Source organism: Chanodichthys erythropterus, chromosome 13 (genome assembly GCF_024489055.1).
Source record: "Chanodichthys erythropterus isolate Z2021 chromosome 13, ASM2448905v1, whole genome shotgun sequence".
NCBI classification, from domain to species: Eukaryota; Metazoa; Chordata; class Actinopteri; order Cypriniformes; family Xenocyprididae; genus Chanodichthys; species Chanodichthys erythropterus.
In genome coordinates, this window is record NC_090233.1 from 26,689,622 (window position 1) to 26,709,191 (window position 19,570).

General features: G+C 37.1%; 1 protein-coding gene across 1 annotated transcript in view; it reads right to left on the reverse strand.

Annotated features, from left to right (window-relative positions):
* Window positions 1-9,583, reverse strand: part of lamc3 (laminin, gamma 3) — a 90,704-nt gene extending 81,121 nt beyond the window's left edge. The window contains exon 1 of the mRNA XM_067406359.1: window positions 8,897-9,583. Within this exon, the coding sequence (XP_067262460.1) occupies window positions 8,897-9,266 (370 nt within the window). The 5' untranslated portion in view covers window positions 9,267-9,583. The remainder of the gene's footprint in view (window positions 1-8,896) is intronic.
* Between the last annotated feature and the right edge of the window lie 9,987 nt (window positions 9,584-19,570).

Sequence of the window (19,570 nt, forward strand, 5' to 3'; positions counted from 1 at the left end):
ACACACACACACACACACACACACACACACACACACACACACAGAGAATGAGCATACAAACCCATGAAAAGGTTTTTTTTTTTTTTTTACTCAAAGCACTCACGTCACTTCATAAAACTGAGGGTAAACCAATGGAGTCACATGGATTACTTTAATATGTCTTTATTACATTTCTGAGGCTTGAAACTGGTACAGTAGTTGTATAGGCTGTCAATGGAGGGAAAGAAAGCTCTCAGATTATTTTGTGTTCAAAATATGAACGAACGTCTTGCGGGTTTGGAATGACATGAGGGTGAGTAATTAATGACAAAATTTTAATTTTTGGGTGAACTAACCCTTTAGTCAATGTCTCACACATAAAGACAGAAGTTATTTGTCACCATACAGGCTAAACAATATTATCTGCAGAAAGAGTCTCCACCACAAAAATAAAAAAATCATTATTCTTTTTTTTTTTTTTAATCTTTCTTTCGTATACACAGACATGCTCACCCACACCATGGAGGTTGCCATGTTGAAATCATTTACGCATAATTTCACCTCTGCATGTGAGAAGATTATCTTGGCTAGAAAAAAAAAACAAACAAGAGAAGAAATGGTGCAGGAGAAAAACAATTAATCAGTCTGCAGGACTTGAATTTGAATATGTACGTTATAGGCCTACTATAAAATGTGTTTGTCCAGGCAACCCGTAACCCGTGTTTTTCCAACCTTCTACCCGTGAAAGTGCACTGGAACGGCAGTCAAACGGCACTTCCCACCCGTGAACTCGTACTAGATCGATGTACACCCAGTTACGGGTTCTGACGTCACATAGCCCACAAAACAACAATGGCAGCCCCTACGGATGCAGTGTTTATGCAAGTGCACGTTAAAATAACGTAAAATAAAAGGTATAACAGCTTCTTTTGCCTTATGCGCCGTTTTCCTCATCTGTTTCCCTCAAATAAGCAAGGAAGCACCTTTGGCGACAGAAATCATTGTTAATGAGCATAAGCCCCGTACGGTCCACCATGTTGGTTTGTTTACACTTTTACGCAGTTTGGCGTGACTTTCCTGGAACGCTACAAAGTTGTGAGTCTTGATTTAAAGTTGTGACTTACGGGCTCAAAAACCTGCCTGGAACGCAGAATTAATCAGCTAACAATGACCTGGCGGCAGGGGCGTAGGAACCACTTTGACATTGGGGGGGACATTTTGGCCATTATGAATCAACGTCCATCTCGCCACCATAATAGTAACATACAGTATGGTGACGTCACGTGGTACGAAATATATGAAATAACAGCAAAATAAATAAACAAAATCATCTGTTTATCATCTGTTCATCTGTTTAATTTATCTATTTATTATTACACAAATATTGAAGTTGGGAAACATAAAAGTGTACAAGCCCCCCTGCAATTGCGGGCAGAAAGGAAAGGGGCACTTTACAAGGCAAATATTTGATTTGTAACCCCAAAAAAATACAAAAACACAACAGTCACATACGGCTTTGGATATAGGCACTTGGAACTAGAACTATCATTATTATCTATATCAATAACATTTTACTTTTCTATTAAAAAGTTTATAATGTCATGCCTCGTATCCATAATTCAGTTTTAAAAAGCTTGTTAATTTAAACCGCTTGACTGAGACTAATTTACCTCATACAAAGTCGAGTCGTTCAAAGCTGGTGCGCACCAATAACGTATTTGAATGTTCGTAGTGTAATGTTGACTTCTCTCTACCAATCAGATGCTCCGAGTCCGACTATAGGTGAAAAGTGAAGAATATGAAGCTGGTGATTGGCGAATGGTGATTATTCAAACATGAATGAAATCACTCTGGGTTTGACTGACAAAACCGAATATCTTCTTCGTCGCGTATTCAAAATAAAAGTTCAAAATGTACAGTTTTTGTTCCTGCGGTGTATAGGCTAATTTTTGGGTGGGACACATGCAGAATTTTCCAATATTGAGGGGGACACGTCCCCCCCGTCCCCCCCGGTTCCTACGCCAGTGCCTGGCGGTCCACCAGCGTTTTTTGGGCGGCACAAAGTCAGCGGCTAGACACGGTCGGACCACCGTCAGCACACCATCGGCAAGCCGACCAATCTGAAAATGCTGTCGGTCTGCCAGAGTTTTTTGGGTGGCACGCCACCAGCGGTTTGCCGCTGCTGGACCACCGTTGGTACACCAGTGGCAAACTGATAGTCTGTCTGGTTTCTACTGAGCGCTTACAGGACATCTTTTATGATAAGTGTGTATTTATTTTATATTATCTTTGCAGTTAAAAAGAATATGAAAGCACTGAATAAAAAATATTGAGACTGACTAATATCTATATCAAAAGCTTATAACTGCCTATGAGCACACTTTCAAATAAAATAATGTGGTTAAATGTTTGTAAAAACAACAATAAATAATTAAGTTATAAAAGTTTAAGTTATACTTATGAAGTTATATATATATATAATATGTTCTTATACTACAGGGCTGCTGAATGCAGGGGCGGATCTACCGAGGTGGCAACCGCCACCCTAAGAAAAAGCTTTGCCACCCCGTCTGCCACCCCAAAATTATCAGAGAATAAAATATAAATGTTAGCAGTGTTTCAAGTACTACTGCTTTTCAGCAGCGGCGCTTCAATGTGATGACATAAAAAAGACAGCGTATTGCAAAATAATGGCAAGAAAACACGTCTTTCAATAAGCTGCATGACAGTTACACGAGCATGCAGCGGTAGTCCGCTTCATTAACAAATTACTCTTATGAACCGGTTCTTTGGGAGTCAAAAACACAGCGCAGCCAAGTTCATTTGCGAATTGTTTTCCATTTGTTCGTGAATCGGAAAATTACTGCTTCTCGGCTAACTCAGAAGTCCTCGAATTTTCGTAATTTTTTGCGAGCTGATTCACCGACCGCCCGCTCCACTTTCATCATGGATAAAGGACTTTTTGCCATCTGACGAAACGGTAACATGAAATCAATAACAAAATCCCGATCACAAAAAACTAGTTAGGTAAGAATCTAAATGTATTGGCTATGTATGTAAATGTATTAACAATGACTAAGTTACATTAGGTAGCAAAACTGATGACACACACCAGTCAAAATCTGAAAGAGAGTTGAATGAATAATTTACATACAGGGTTTTAAACTTAAACAGTACCAATACTTTAGATGAGGGAAATTTCACTATGTACAGTAAACTGTATCACGTTGTACACCCTCAAACTCAGCTTTCTCTGTAGCCATTTGTTATACTGTATTTTGCAGAACTGAGAAATGACTGTCTTGTGTCAGAAGACCAATACACTGGTAGTAGCCTACCTTATATACTACTGTAATAAAATTTGGCCAAATGTGCAGAGGATGCTGAATTTAGTTTTACTGTAATTGACAGTATACTGTATTGTGGTGCATACCAAGTTCATACATATCTACTGCCAGATCAATTTACAATAGTAAAATGAAAAAAAGAAAGAAAAAAATCACTGCTGTATTTTACTGTATCTGTAAATTTATTTTTGTATAGACAGTGAGCTGCAAAATAATTCCTGAATCCTAGTAAGAGGTATTTTTGTTACAGTGTTATATGAATTGGTCTCACTAGTGTTCACTGGGCAGTGCAGTAGTCTGTGTATTTGTTAAGTTTTGTGTGTCATCTGAGGCCAAAGTTTGATTTTGTCAGACAAGAATAAGTTTTTGACTAAAACATTTTAGTTTGACCTGGAAGTTTGAGGTTTGTACAAGTTGGTGCATAGTTTTGAGATTGTGTTTATAGTTGTAAGAAAATGTTGAATCGTTTCATTTCAACTAGATTAAAAGTTTGAAAGACAAATTTTTGCTGGCATGTCATAAAGCCAAAGTAAAATCTTGTTTAAAAAACAAATTTTTTGGTCAGTTAGGCCAGAATATAGATGTTCTGGGTGATTGCTAAAGTGTTGCTAGGTGGTTGCTAGGAGATTCTGGGTGGTTGCTAGGCTCTTGCTGCAATTGCTGGGGTTTTGCTAGATTATAGTTGATTGGGGTTCTAAGTGAACTCACACAGACATTCCCACCTCTGTTAATAACAGAAACTCAAAAATTGTTTGCAAAAAACAAGTTTTTGTTGTTCTTTAACTTGCACTAAAATATGTTTTATGCGACCGAAGTAACCTGTGTAATATTAATAAAACTGCTCATCTCCTTTAGTGATACAAAGTCAGACTCATTTTAAATCGGTTGATGTTTTTCATATAGTGCCTTTACTTGTTGCCATGATGGATATTGAAATGTTATTTATTTTGGTAATGCAATGTTTGTGAACACAATCGTGTATGTCAGGCCATAAATCTCCAAAAACTATGCATGCGCGCTTGCTTTGGTGTTGCCACCCCTCATAGACCTCATGCCACCCCTTTGCCACCCTATAAATAATTTTCTAGATCCGCCCCTTGCTGAATGCTCAAATCTGATTGGTTGACCACCGTTCTAAGGTGTGCATTTATTGTCAGGGAAATGCACGGCTAAAGTAGTTGTGTCCTATAGCCTACAACCGCAAAGGAAACAAAACCCACAACACCGAGCAATCAAATAAATATAGTAAACAATAGGATGAAAACAACAAATTATTGTCATAGTTTTTGCCACAAAATACGTTTTATTGTGTCCTGAAAGCTCATACTTTCTCCAGCTCACTCTCTCTCTCTTTCAAACGTACACATGCTCTGTATAGTACGGACACACACTCACACAGAAACGTTTTGTCAGCGCGGCATTTCTCACCAGCTAGGTAACAGTGCGGTTCTTGAGGTAACGTTAGACAAACGTTATAGATTCGCTATTAGTAGACACACTGCTGCCATTAGAGATGCACAGACTCAGGTAGGCTTATTCACTTATGCTTATTCTCTCTCTTTCTTAACCATGTTAATAACTGTACCAACTGTATTAGTCTGCTATCAAGGCTCAAGCCTCCGTTACTAGTTCTGAAATCACGTTTTGGAATTAGCATCTGAGGCTTGGGATGACATGCGTAAGAAATTAGTCCCACACACAAGAGTGTTTAAAGGACAAAAACCTGACAAATGTCTTGAAATACAACATTGGAACAGTGTCTTGAGGTGTGGTAACCGTAGTATAAGCGGAATAATTGACTCCGGGCCGTTGAATTCTTAGAAAATAATGCTCCGCTTCACGATGTGACCGCATTACCACCTCAGGTGCGCATTATTTTCTAAGAATTCAACGGCCCGTCGTCAATTATTCCTTTCATACAGTATGTTCATACCTTTAGACAAATTCACATCAATATAGAGCAACAGCTGTTATCCTGGAAAGAATGAGTAGACTAAACTTATCTGTGTGGGTGTGTTAGTGTCTGAACTCAACTGAACCTGACCAGACTCAATATTTATAAACTATAAAGAGCTGCATGTAATCATGTCTGTGTATGGTAAACTGATTTTGTTTTTCTTTTATTAAGATCACGGAATTAAACAAGATTGTAAACACTATAAAATGAAAGTAAAACAAAATCATGTTAACATTTGCCATTTTCATTGCACTATAAATGACTTGAACTTGAAGATAAGCACAGAGTTTACAGACCGACTGTAAAGCGTTTAGCTACGAACTGTATTTTTTCAATATTTACATACAGTATATGATATTTCTAAGTGTTTGCCCTTGGTCTAAACAAGCTTTGTTAAAACAGTATGATTTGCGCACAATGGTTTTTAATGTTCAGTTCAGTATTTTGCAGCAAACATCTGTATCTCATATTGGTCCTTTGAACATCTTTGAATGAAAACCCCAATGGAAACCAGATGTGGAAACATTCCTTAGAAGTCTGCATGTGTGTGTTTATGTATGTTTACGTGTGTGTATGGGAAAGACCCGACCTGCCTCTGGACCTCTGCTGCTTTCTGTGTTTGTCTTATTCTTTGTAGTGTTTTCTGTGCCACCCCCATCTCTCTCTCTCTGCTGTGTGTGTGTCTGTGTGTGTGTGTGTATATATGTGTGTGAAGGCCTCCCCAGGATGCATTCTGTTTGGTTTGGAAATGTGAGAAGGCCTTTCACAGACACCCAACTGCAAGGGATCTTTGAATCAGAGCAAACGCAAGAACATACACTTTATGTTTTATCCCTGATTAGCCTGTTGAAACAATTTTAGTGCTCTTTCATCTCCCATTTTTCCCTCTTTCACTAAATGTGCTCCCAAGAAAATCATCAAATTATATCTACACTTTTGATGTGAAGAAATTGAAAGGTGGTACAATTCAGCTAGCAGCAAGATAAGAAGAGAATCAAAAAGACAGAAGTCTGTTTGTGCTAAGAAATTATGAATCAACTGTTTTGATATTGACAGCCCTTGGGAATGACAAGAAAAAGGAGCAAAGACATGCTCAATACTGAAATATAACTGTAGTGTATAGTCTTCATTTAGCCAATCCTTTGACTACAACCACATTTGGTTCACACTGCAACTTAGAACCGCCCGCTGAGACAGGATGAAACCATTTGTAAGGAGACCATCCACAGTTTGTGTTGCTTTTCACACTGATTTTAAAACTTCAATGCCCGGTTTCACAGACAAAGATTAAGCCTTGTCCCAGACTAAAATGTTTGTTTGAGGTGTTTTAAAGGATTAGTTCACTTTCAAAAAATTTTTTCCTGATAATTTACTCACCCCCATGTCATCCAAGATGTTCATGTCTTTCTTTCTTCAGTCGAAAAGAAATGAAGGTTTTTGATGAAAACATTCCAGAATTATTCAGCTTATAGTGGACTTCAATGGCCTCCAGATGGTTGAAGGTCAAAATTACAGTTTCAGTGCAGCTTCAAATGGCTTTAAACGATACCAGAGGAGGAATAAGGGTCTTATCTAGCGAAATGATCAGTCATTTTCTAAAAAAAAAAATACAAATGTATATACTTTATAAACACAAATGATCGCCTTGCAAGTGCTTCCGCCACTCAACTTTCCGTATTCTTCAAAAAGCTCAGAAGTGAACTAATCCTTTAACTGAAAGCAACTTGCACTGGAATATAAATTTAATCCATGAACCATGACTATTTTTTTTATAAAAACCTAATTAAGTACTGTAGTAAACATTCATATCACAGCATATTGTAAAATAATTATGTGTATTTGTAGTTCATATGTCAATTACTTTGTAAATTTGTTCCAAAAGTGTTATATATTGTGTCAGCTGGTTGCAGTCATTTTGAGTTCCTTTAGCAAGCTGTGGCAGTTAATATGCTAATAATAAAAGCTGTTGTTGTATCAGCTACTGTTATGTGTAGTCTTTACCCATATTTAGTGAACATTTGTTATTTTGAATTGCTTTCTGTTACACTGGGTCTCTGAGGGTTAAGGAAGAAAGAAAAGAGCAAAATTTCACCTTACAGCTTAATACAAATAACAAAAAATAGTTTCAAGATAGTTACATTCTTGCAGACATATGGGAATGCTTATGATTGAAAACACTGTAGCTTAAAGTCTGCAGGGCAATAATGTAATAGAACTAGAAACCAGCTGAGATATCAGAGTCATCTAATCTGATAGGATACCAAAATGACATTAGATTTCTCAGATGTTTACACTGTGGAGGAAACACATTGTGACTAGCAGATTCGCAGCAAAGAATGCTGGGTTGAGTGTAATTATATATATATATATATATATATATATATATATATATATATATATATATATATATATATATATATATATTTTTTTTTAGTTTTCTTTTTAATTTTAGTTTGTTTTAATCATTTTGTTGTACTTTTGTCATTTGTATTGTTATTTCTTTTATATATATATTGTATATATATATAGCTTTATATTTATTTCAGTTTTAGTAATTTTAATACTTAAACTTAAACTTATTTATTTCAACTAGTTTCCAGGGACATTTCTAATTTTCTTTTAAGGTTTTCATCTAATATTCATATTTTATTTTAAGACTTACAGTGCTCAGCGTAAATGAATACACCCCTTTGAACAGTAACATTTTAAACAATATCTCAATGAACACAAAAACAATTTCCAAAATTTTGACAAAACTAAGTTTTATATAACATCTGTTTAACTTTTTCAGTTTTACTCAAATTAGGGTGATGCAAAAATGAGTACACCCCACTGAAAGTCTCTGGAGCAAAGCTAAATTTTAGACTACAAATGTTTAATTTAACAAGAATTCAAGCACAGGTGAGTCTAATTATTCATTACACAGGTGTCCAGCAGACAGTTGACTATAAAAGGGTGTTAAAACCCCTTCCCATTTCATGCTGTCAGCAATGGCACCACATGGAAGAGAAATGTCACAAGACCTGAGAAAGAAAATAATTTCTTTACACCGGAAAGGTGAAGGCTACAAGAAGATCAGCAAGAGACACACAGAGACATCCAGGTCATCCACGGAAGTTAACACAGCTGCCAGTTTGATACATGCTCCAAACCACTGATTCAAAATGATAGATTCGTAAAGCTTCGAAGCTTCATGAAGCAGTGTTTTGAAATCGCCCATCATTAGATATATTGAATAAGGTCATTATTTAGTTTTTTTGGCACACATAAAGTATTCTCGTCACTTCATAACATTAAGGTTAAACCACTGTACTTACGTGAACTGTTTTAAATACATCTTTAGTAGCTTTCTGGGCATTGAAAGTGTTAATTGTGTTGTTGGTAATGCAGGCCTCACTTTTATCAAAAATATCTTAATTTGTGTTTGAACAAAGGTCTTACGGGTGTGGAACGACATGAGGGTGAGTAATTAATGACAGAATTTTCATTTTTGGATGAACTAACACTTTAACACTGATTTGTACAAATTTCATTACACATTTTGTTTTTGCACATTCAATGGGGAGTATTTTCCTACTGTTTCATAGATATTAAAGCACAACTGGTGACTTACCAAGATGCAGTGTGATGTTGACTGAATTAGGATACTGAACTCCATAGAACATGGACTGGCTCTGCCACCAGGTGGGCTCTTCATCCGTGTGGAAGTCAGTCAGGTAAGTGGCATTGCGATTCAGTTCCCAGTCCGAGGCATCACAGTGGTGACATGAGCGTGTGGATCCCGTCTGCATGCAATAGTCCTCAGGTGGAATACCGCACACGTTTGAAACAATAACGGAGCGATTGAAGGCCGCATTTTCGAATTTAGGCAAACAGCGGCTCGGGACGCCCTCCTCATTGTAACAAGAGTCCATTCCAGCAAGAACATAGGAGAATGTGGTGAAAAGCAGAAGTAAAAGAGAGTGAAGTGCAGAGAAATCCATCCTTCTGCACAATGGCCTATAACAGAAACAACTTCAAAAGAGCAGAGAGCTCGAAAACAAGTCTAGCAAATAATCCAAATCAGAACCACATGCTACAGGGAAAAACTTCAAGGGAAGTTCAGCAGTTCAGTGTTCAAAGGCAAGCATAATGAAGTATGTGATATAGCAAACACACATGCAGATACACACATTTTGTGTGATGCAGAAACAATTCTTTGCATGCAGCAATAAATTTTTATATAATATACAAGTTGTATGAACACATACATTCAGCTAAGCAGGAAAGGTGAAACTGGAATATTCCTCCATCCTCAGTCTTTTTCCTCAGTTTTCTTTCTATCAGCATGTGTTTCCACTCTAAGAAGCATAGGACACAGACTGTCTTCCTCTCTCATAGAAATTCGCAGACAGACAGAGAAAGAAAGAGAAAGGGTTGAAGGGGAGTCGACTGGAGTTGACCAATAATTAGGTAAATAGAGGGAGGGGCTTCATGTGAGAACGGATAAAAAAAGTATAGAGGAGTGAGAAAGTTTGGAAGAGAGGCGCCCTCTTTTGTAAGGAGAGATAGGAACTGCTGTTAGCATATGTATTTCATTGAAAAACTGAGGGGTCAAGGCTTGGTTGGTTAGCATGACCCCGATAGCCCCTGCTGGTTGATGGCCATAACTACAACACATAGCACAAAAACAAACAATAAATAAATAAATTAAATAAATGCTTGATTTGAGAATGTACAAAGGTATAGTATATAAGTATTTTTACATTTTAATAAAAAAGCAAAGATTATAAAAATCTTTTAAACTGAATTCCTTCATTTAAAATTCAGGCCTATATATAATCTACAGAATAATAATTCATAGAATATAAAATTCATGTCATTATTCAGTTATTGAATTGATTAACAAATGAACAAAATTGTTACACACATTTACACAGGATTTTTAATTTTGTAATTTTTATCAATGATACACTCTAAAAAAATGCTGGGTTAAAAACAACCCAAGATGGGTTGAAAATGGACAAACCAAGCGATTTGGTTATTTTAACCTAGTGTTAATGTTAAATGTTTGTCCAATGTGCTGGGTAGTTTTATTTAACCCAACTATTGTTTAAAAATGACTATATGGCTGGCTTAAAATGAACCTAAAATAGGTTGGAAATTAAAAATCAGACACATAATTACAAGTGGCAACAATCATAAAATAATAATCAAAAGGTGAACAATTATTAATAAGCGATTTAATACATGTTTATGTGTGTAATTATTATTCATTAAACTTATTAATAAATGTTCATTTATTAAACACATTATTAAATGTTAAAAACATTTAACCTAAATGCTGGGTTTTTCCTTTTTCAACCCAACTTGGGTTGTTTTTAACCCAGCATTTTTTTAGTGTACTTTTTTTCAAAAATTAATTAAATCAATAAAAAATATCAGATTTTTAAATTTTTTTTTTATTATTATTATAACTATTATTTTCTGCAAAAATCAGAACAGGAATACTTGCCGCCAGGTAGGGGGGTGTCTTACCCAAAAAAGTCCCTTTTCATAAAATTCAGTTTATTTGAATTTAAATCTTCATCCTTTACATGTTAAAGTCATTTCTGAACATGTTACGATTTAGAAGTAAATACACTCAGTGCACTGTTGTTAAGGGGGACATCTTCCCATATCACTTCACTTTTTAAATTTGCAACATCTTTTGCAAAACAAAAACTTGCCAGCTGAGAAAGGGCCATTGAGACAGGAATTTTAATATACAACATTCTCCAAGTGTTATAGATCTTCTTGAAAATAACAACCAGTGACAACAAAAACTGTGGAGGCACATTTTTTCACATAACAGTAAATTAATATTTACATATGCAAATTACCTGAAGTTTTCTATGTAAACATAAATATTTGAAGCAATCACTGCTGCTTGACTCCTTCAGGGAAACAAATTGACGGTCTTACAGTGATTCTGGTAAATGACAATGTAACTTAATTTCAGTTGAGTTGAATGTAATTTGATTGTGTGCACTCATTAAGTCTAGGTAATCTCAAGCAACAACATATTCATTTGTTTGAAGGACACAGCATGGAGTAAAAAGAATAGAGTGATTGATTTTCTTTTCTGTGAACCTTTTATATGAAGGAGAATTCACACCGCACGGAAATGCAGTCATTACAGAGGAACATGAGGAATAAATGCAACCAACTCATGACATTGCTTTTCATTGACAGGACTGTGATTGGACAGTAATTCAATTTCGTTGCAGCACAATTTCCACTGCAATGCAAAAGACGGCATCATTCAGGCATATGCAATGATCTGCCTCATATTTAACTTGCCAAGTGTAAAGCGTCATGCTTGCAATATAGCTGGATAAGTGGATTATATTTCAAGGTGTGAATGTTTTTCATTCTGACAGGAATTTCTGCATTTTATTGTTTAAAAAGCAAATCACCATACATTTTAATGAAAATACAGTTTTGCTTTTCATTGTAGCATAATATCAGACTGCAAGATGCAGGTGACAAATGAAAACATGAGTATATTGAAATTTACGTTGTTTCTCTGTAATGCCTGCATTTCATAAATTCAGAAACACTCTCCCATGTCTACAATTGAAACTGTTCTGGTAAACCGACATCTGATTGGCTTGTCTGGAAGTATGCAGGGTGCTTTATAGTACCATACCACCGGGCAGCTCCTCAGAGGCTGTTGTATTGCTGCTGTAAAAATGGCCCATCATTACTTTATCAAGATGAATGAGCACACTTCACTTGGAGGACCTAATAAACATTTGGAGGAGAGAAAAGTGCAAGGGTGGGGGACCAGATATTCATTCATCATTTGCTACTCTTATTACGAAGTGTTTAAACACTTTTGTACCTTTGTAAGTGTACCAAAACCTCACAAACTGGTAAGGACATACAGGCCTACTTTCACATTTCTTCATTTAGCAGATGCCTTACGTGACTTCAAAAAATGAGATTAAGGCCTGAGAAGAAAAGTTATTAGGTAAGAGGTTCCAAGGCAGGGACGGACTGGGACTAAAAAACGGCTGGACTTTGACTAGGCCCGGCCCAAAGCAATCGGCGCGCGGAAACTCGACAACAACAACAATAACGCCTGGCATGAGTGTCACAAGACTTTAATTGTGGCTCATGATACTATACCATCCAAATTATATCAATAGCACTGATGTTGACTAGATGTTGTGTTAAAAGCATATTATTCTAGATTAACTTGAATACTCATATAGCGGCTTCAGTATCTAAATTCCGCATTTTTTTTTCTATCGCCTTCTCAGCCCCACCCTATTCTTTCGGGTTTTTTTACCCGCCTCCGCGTTATGCATATTGTTTATTTGTTACTATGCTTCTATGCTATCTAACGTCTTTGCTGTTGGTTTCTTCCTACTCTTCCACTTCTTCTTTTCCTTACTTGGCGGCCACAGCCAGTGAAGCTGGCATCCAACTTAAAGGTGCATTGCTGCCACCTACAGTACTGGAGTGTGAAACAGATTAGTGGGGGGAAAAAACAGGTGATGACTGCGTGTGTGGTGGGTGGTGGGCCGGCCTTTGTCTTTTCACCTTCCTTCATCTGTCTAATTCTAATTCAACATGACGTGCCAAAGTAAGTTCTTCTGTTCCTTGTATTTGAATGTAATGTTGTATAATTTAAGATCGCTTTTTCAATTATAATGACATTATGACGTAATTTGAGGTTACTAAATTCTGATGGTTATTATCCCTTTAATGAGATATATGTTTAAAAGTGGGGTAAGCCATTTTTTCAAAAACACTGTTTGGAAGATAGTTGGGCTGACACCAACAATAAACCAATCAGCCAATCAGCATTAGGAGTCGTATGACAGCAGAGCACACAGAACGAGCAAAAGGGAGATTTGAACAAAAGACTGTAGAGAGATGGGACACAATACAAAAGAGCTCAAAATAATATCACTGAAATGAAGGTTTATGACTGGGCAAGGACTTTAGGACTAATATTAGAAAAGCTGGAGAGAGGCTCCATGTGGCTGGCCTTAAAACTGATGCGGAGGCTGCTTTGATTCCACTTAAATGCCGGGACACACCAACCTGATGTCAAAGAACTAGCGGCTGCGTCTGGGAAAAAATATCCCAGACAGCAACATAGTGTGGCCCAGATCCGGCCCACATTTGGTACATGTGGATAACATGCGGATCAGATGTGGGCCGAATCTGGGCCGACACTTTGTTGCTGTCAGGGATGTGCTTGAACACACCGAAAGAACTTAAGCCGACTGTCAACTAGCACGCGTGTTCTGCGCCTGTGTATAAGGGAGATAACTGTCTATTTAAGCAGATATATTTGTCTGTATTCATCCTTCAAAAAGGGAAAACGAAACTAAGACTGCATGTATACAAACCATAAACAAAGCAGCGCTTACTTACCGTTTTGAATATCGATCATGCTGATCACGTTCTTTATTCCACTCCGCTCATGTTATTATGAAAATATTTGTGCATTCGAGTGCTCAGGTAAGATGACGTAAAATTAGAACAAACTTCTATCTGTGCCGTTGTGACTTATTTGCTTGCTTTCATAACTTTTGCTTACATTCTCGTGAACTGACTCATTTGCTAAGCTGAACAGCCAATCAGAGTTCTCTCTCTCTCCGGTGGCCCTACAGCCATTCAACATGTTGAATCAGCCGGAAAAAAAAGCCAACGAGGACCAACTTCAGCTGACGTTGCGGAACACACTGAGAAAACTTAGTCGGCCTGGTGTGTTCCGGGCTTAACACGTGAGTAACACTGGGTTTGAGTGTCATTGATTGTATGGAGCTGCTGTGCTGTTGGCAACTAACTGTACGTTAATTTTTTGTACTTCCTTGTCATTCGTTCATCATCTGCGCTTTATTTAGATATCATCTGCGTGTCAGTTGTGATAAACAGACATCCACTCTCACATTGCATGTGTAACAGAGGCCAGCTAGAGTTGTGCAGGTAAACCACTGCGCACTGACAACCGTTAGAGAATGCGGTGTTTATCATCATTGTTAGTGCACTCACCTCGTCTGCCAGCAGCAATTGGGTTCGAGACTGACTCGGAGCAGGGTGGTTTTGGATGCGGAGCAATGGAGAGGGGTGAGTTGTTTGGGTTGATTTAAAACATCAAAAATGTCTAACGGCATTTTTGGAATCAGACTTACCCCACCTTTAAATCAGACTGGTGCTGTTGTTGATGTCAATCAAATAGTGAAGGTAACTTATATATCAACAAAATACACAATGTATTATACTTATCCATCCATCCATTCTCCAAACCGCTTTTTCCTACAGGGTCGTATAGGGATGCTGGAGCCTGGTATTATACGATTTTTTTTTCCAAATTGTAAAATATGATTTATTAAAAAAATATATATATATTATAATAAAATATATATATATATATCTCTTTTGTATTTTAATTTATTTCCTTTTATGCATTGGTTTATTTTATTATCAAAGTTCATTTAAATTCAAATAAATAAATTAAATAAATAAACTGATCTATGATTTGTTTAAGAAAGATAATCCAGGTGTGAAGCTGTGCATACAGTATATTGCTTTTCTGTTCAAATGGGAATTGAAAACTTACCAGCCCTTCCTTTCTAAAATGCATAATTTATATATAATAGCCCAGAAATATGCTTTATTTGCACACATGCACAATGCATGCAGGTAAACCTGCAAAGTTGCCTATATATAAGAAATGTCATCCCTAGTTGAGAAAGGACAAGACAATCATTTGGAGCTGATTTTCTTTTAGATGAATGGCCAACCTAACTGTGTGTTTAAAAAAATGAATTGATATTATTAAGAGGAAATGAGCCATGAGCATCTCAACATGGTGCTCAGTCAGTCACCAGCACACACAAAGTAAGAGTAGTCTGTGATTTATGGATGATTTTTTTCTGCCAATTTAAGAATTACATGGGGTGAACAGAAAATGAACTAATCTAGATGAAAGAGAGAGAGACAGAGAGTATATGTGTGCCCATGTGTGAGAGTGCAGGAGGCTTTAATTGTACATTGGACTGTCACATTATGGAAAAAGAGGCTCAAACAAGACCAAGGAAGTTTCTGGCAAATGAGACTGAGAAACAGAGCAAAGACAAATTTGACATGAGAAAAGAAGAGTGTGATGAGATGATGAGAACAAGACAGAGGACAATTAGGTGGTGGATAAGTGAAAAAAAAAAGGTGGGTGGATACATAGAAGCAGATACATAGAAGATGGACTTAAAGATGAAAAAAAAAAACAATAATGGATGCATGGGGGTAGTAGAGAAAAGAAATATATATATATATATATATATATATATATATATAGATATAGATATAGATATATAGATATATAGATATAGAAAAGATGAATCGCATCATGCTGTGCATCTAGACTCTAAGGTGAAAACATTCCATATAGAACTCTAATGAATCTTGAATGTACCAAAAACACAATGAGAATACCGTTATAGACCACTTTCAATAAGCCCTTAAAGCACCCTGCACAAAATCCACTCCAATGTGCACCTCTATTAAACACAAGGATGGTTTCATTCTCACCTGTGTTTTGATTATAGTTTGAGCACAATTCATATAGAGAAAATGAACTGTGGCCTTTGGTCAGTTGGGAGAAAACAGAGAAAACTCAGATGATGCCCAGCTCACAAATGGACGCACATTCAAATGCATTTACACACTGATAAAGAACAAAATGCTTTTTTTTTTAAATTGTTGTTGTGATAAAACAAATTACAATTAAATGAGTTCAAATTAAACTGACATGATTATCTAAGCAGAAAGTGCATATATTGTGATTATTATCTCAGCATTTAGCAAATGATAGTTAACTACTAAAATTGAACTGGAAAGTGACAAGGAGAGTACAACATTTAAGCAATACAGCCATGGTTGGATGGATGGATACTGCAGACAAACAGATACACATACACACAGATAGACAGATACATAGACAGACAGAAAAATTGCATTGTATCTTATTAAAACTGCATATAAATAATTCTACAATATCAATACTGCATGCAGTAATAATAATGTCAATCAGAACTGAATTAAATTGTATTGACAAAAAGTGCAAGAAAGAGGCAAAATTGTCATGTCAATAAAGCTGAACAAAACTGAACTGAGAAAGAGAGATGGATAGAAAGAGAAACAGAGGCAGTGAAAGAGAGTTGTAAAGACAGAGGTAGCAGAGCAGATTGCAGTCAGCGATAAGCATCTGTAAAGGTCAAATTGAGAATGCTGAGGGAAATAAATGGCATGGCTGCTTTGCCATTAGACCCAGAATTAAGAGCAGTGGCACTCATAAAACGGGGGCGCTTTTACTTTGCCTTCTGCTTATCTTGAGACTGACCAAGAAAAGGGCTGTTTGGGAGATGTAGGTCTTCTATTTCAGTCAGTTTCTAGAAAGATCAATGACTATATTATCTTAAAATGCATACTGAATACTACAGAGTCATTCAAATGATAATACACATGAGACTGACTTGCAAATTCATTCCAGGGAGGGAACGCATTTCATGCCTGATGCAAAACACATTCCAGTATATCTTGACGGAAGAATAAACTATTGTACTTTCAAGCAGGTCATCTGTATGTACTTACAGTGGGTACGGAAAGTATTCAGACCCCCTTACATTTTTCACTCTTTGTTATATAGCAGCCATTTGCTAAAATCATTTAAGTCAATCCCCCCCCCCCCCCCCCCCATTAATGCACACACAGCACCCCATATTGACAGAAAAACACAGAATTGTTGACATTTTTGCAGATTTATTAAAAAAGAAAAACTGAAATATCACATGGTCCTAAGTATTCAGACCCTTTGCTCAGTATTTAGTAGAAGCACCCTTTTGATCTAATACAGCCATGAGTCTTTTTGGGAAAGATGCAACAAGTTTTTCACACCTGGATTTGGGGATCCTCTGCCATTCCTCCTTGCAGATCCTCTCCAGTTCTGTCAGGTTGGATGGTAAATGTTGGTGGACAGACATTTTTAGGTCTCTCCAGAGATGCTCAATTGGGTTTAAGTAAGGGCTCTGGCTGGGCCATTCAAGAACAGTCACGGAGTTGTTGTGAAGCTATTTAGCTTTAGCTGTGTGCTTAGGGTCATTGTCTTGTTGGAAGGTAAACCTTCGGCCCAGTCTGAGGTCCTGAGCACTCTGGAGAAAGGTTTTCGTCCAGGATATCCCTGTACTTGGCCGCATTCATCTTTCCCTCGATTGCAACCAGTCGTCCTGTCCCTGCAGCTGAAAAACACCCCCACAGCATGATGCTGCCACCACCATGCTTCACTGTTGGGACTGTATTGGACAGGTGATGAGCAGTGCCTGGTTTTCTCCACACATACCGCTTAGAATTAAGGCCAAAAAGTTCTATCTTGGTCTCATCAGACCATCTTGGCAAACTCCATCCGGGATTTCAAGTGTCTTGCACTGAGGAGAGGCTTCCGTCGGGTCACTCTGCCATAAAGCCCCGACTGGTGGAGGGCTGCAGTGATGGTTGACTTTCTACAACTTTCTCCCATCTCCCGACTGCATCTCTTAAGCTCAGCCACAGTGATCTTTGGGTTCTTCTTTACCTCTCTCACCAAGGCTCTTCTCCCCCGATAGCTCAGTTTGGCCGGACGGCCAGCTCTAGGAAGGGTTCTGGTCATCCCAAACGTCTTCCATTTAAACACAGGTGAGAATGAAACCATCCTTGTGTTTAATAGAGGTGCACATTGGAGTGGATTTTGTGCAGGGTGCTTTAAGGGCTTATGTTCACTGTGCTCTTAGGAAACTTAAGTGCAGCAAACATTTCTTTGTAACCTTGGCTAGATCTGTGCCTTGCCACAATTCTGTCTCTGAGCTCTTCAGGCAGTTCCTTTGACCTCATGATTCTCATTTGCTCTGACATGCACTGTGAGCTGTAAGGTCTTATATAGACAGGTGTGTGGCTTTCCTAATCAAGTCCAATCAGTATAATCAAACACATCTGGACTCAAATGAAGGTGTAGAACCATCTCAAGGATGATCAGAAGAAATGGACAGCACCTGAGTTAAATATATGAGTGTCATAGCAAAGGGTCTGAATACTTAGGACCATGTGATATTTCAGTTTTTCTTTTTTAATAAATCTGCCAAAATGTCAGCAATTCTGGGTTTTTCTGTCAATATGGGGTGCTGTGTGTACATTAATGAGGAAAAAAAATGAACTTAAATGATTTTAGCAAATGGCTGCAATATAACAAAGAGTGAAAAAAGTAAGGGGGTCTGAATACTTTCCGTAACCACTGTAGTATTTAGCTGTATGTATATATTGCAAGAGGCTGTAAAAGCAACTGAGAAAGTAAAGAGAGGTTGACGATTAAAGAGTTTGAAGGAAAAAGTTTTTTTTTTTTTATTTAGATTTTATCATTTGTGATAATCCAGTGTTTCAACTTGCATTATGTATCGATGGATTTATGGTCAATGAACGTATCAAACAAGTAAATGTCAAATACACTTCATTTAACCCAGTGAATATTCTGCTGAATATGTTTCATGTACAGGCCCATGGTTTCCCTAGTAACATCATAGTCCTTTCCTTCTCACTGTCCTCACAGACCAATTAAAATCAGAAGAAAAAAAACTAAAGCTTTTAGTGACTTCTGGCTTGAGGCACCAGTTGCCATAAATCATCTAAAAGATTATTCATTTAGTTAATTAATGAACTTGTCCTAATGTACCGATATACATAATGCATCCTTAAGATAGATGCTCATACATTTAACATTCTCACTAATTTCTGTTCTTTCAAGGTGGGATATCACAGCTGCATAGGTTTTCAGTTCACAGTGTTTCAAAAGAGGCTTGTTGACTCAGAGCTCAGTGTCTGCTCTCAGTAGGAAAGATGTTCATGTCTCTTTCAAAGATTACCATTTGCATGAATGTCTACATGTGTGTTGGATGTGGAAGAGTATAAGAAAAGATATTTAAGATGGTCTGTATCATTGATTCTCAACTGATATATCAGTGATATAGGGTCACAGACAGATGGGGGAAATAATGCTAAATACAAAAAAATAATAAAACAACAACAACAACAACAACATACAAACGTTTATGCTTCCTGTATCTTTAGTTTTTGTGTGCCAAATGAAGTTTGATTTTAAGGACAATTCTGTTTGTAAAAAAGTATTGGTACTGTGTTGAGTTGTCACTTTAGAATAGTCCATTAGATTAGTATATAAAATATATATTAAAGGGTTAGTTCACCCAAAAATGAAATTTCTGTTATT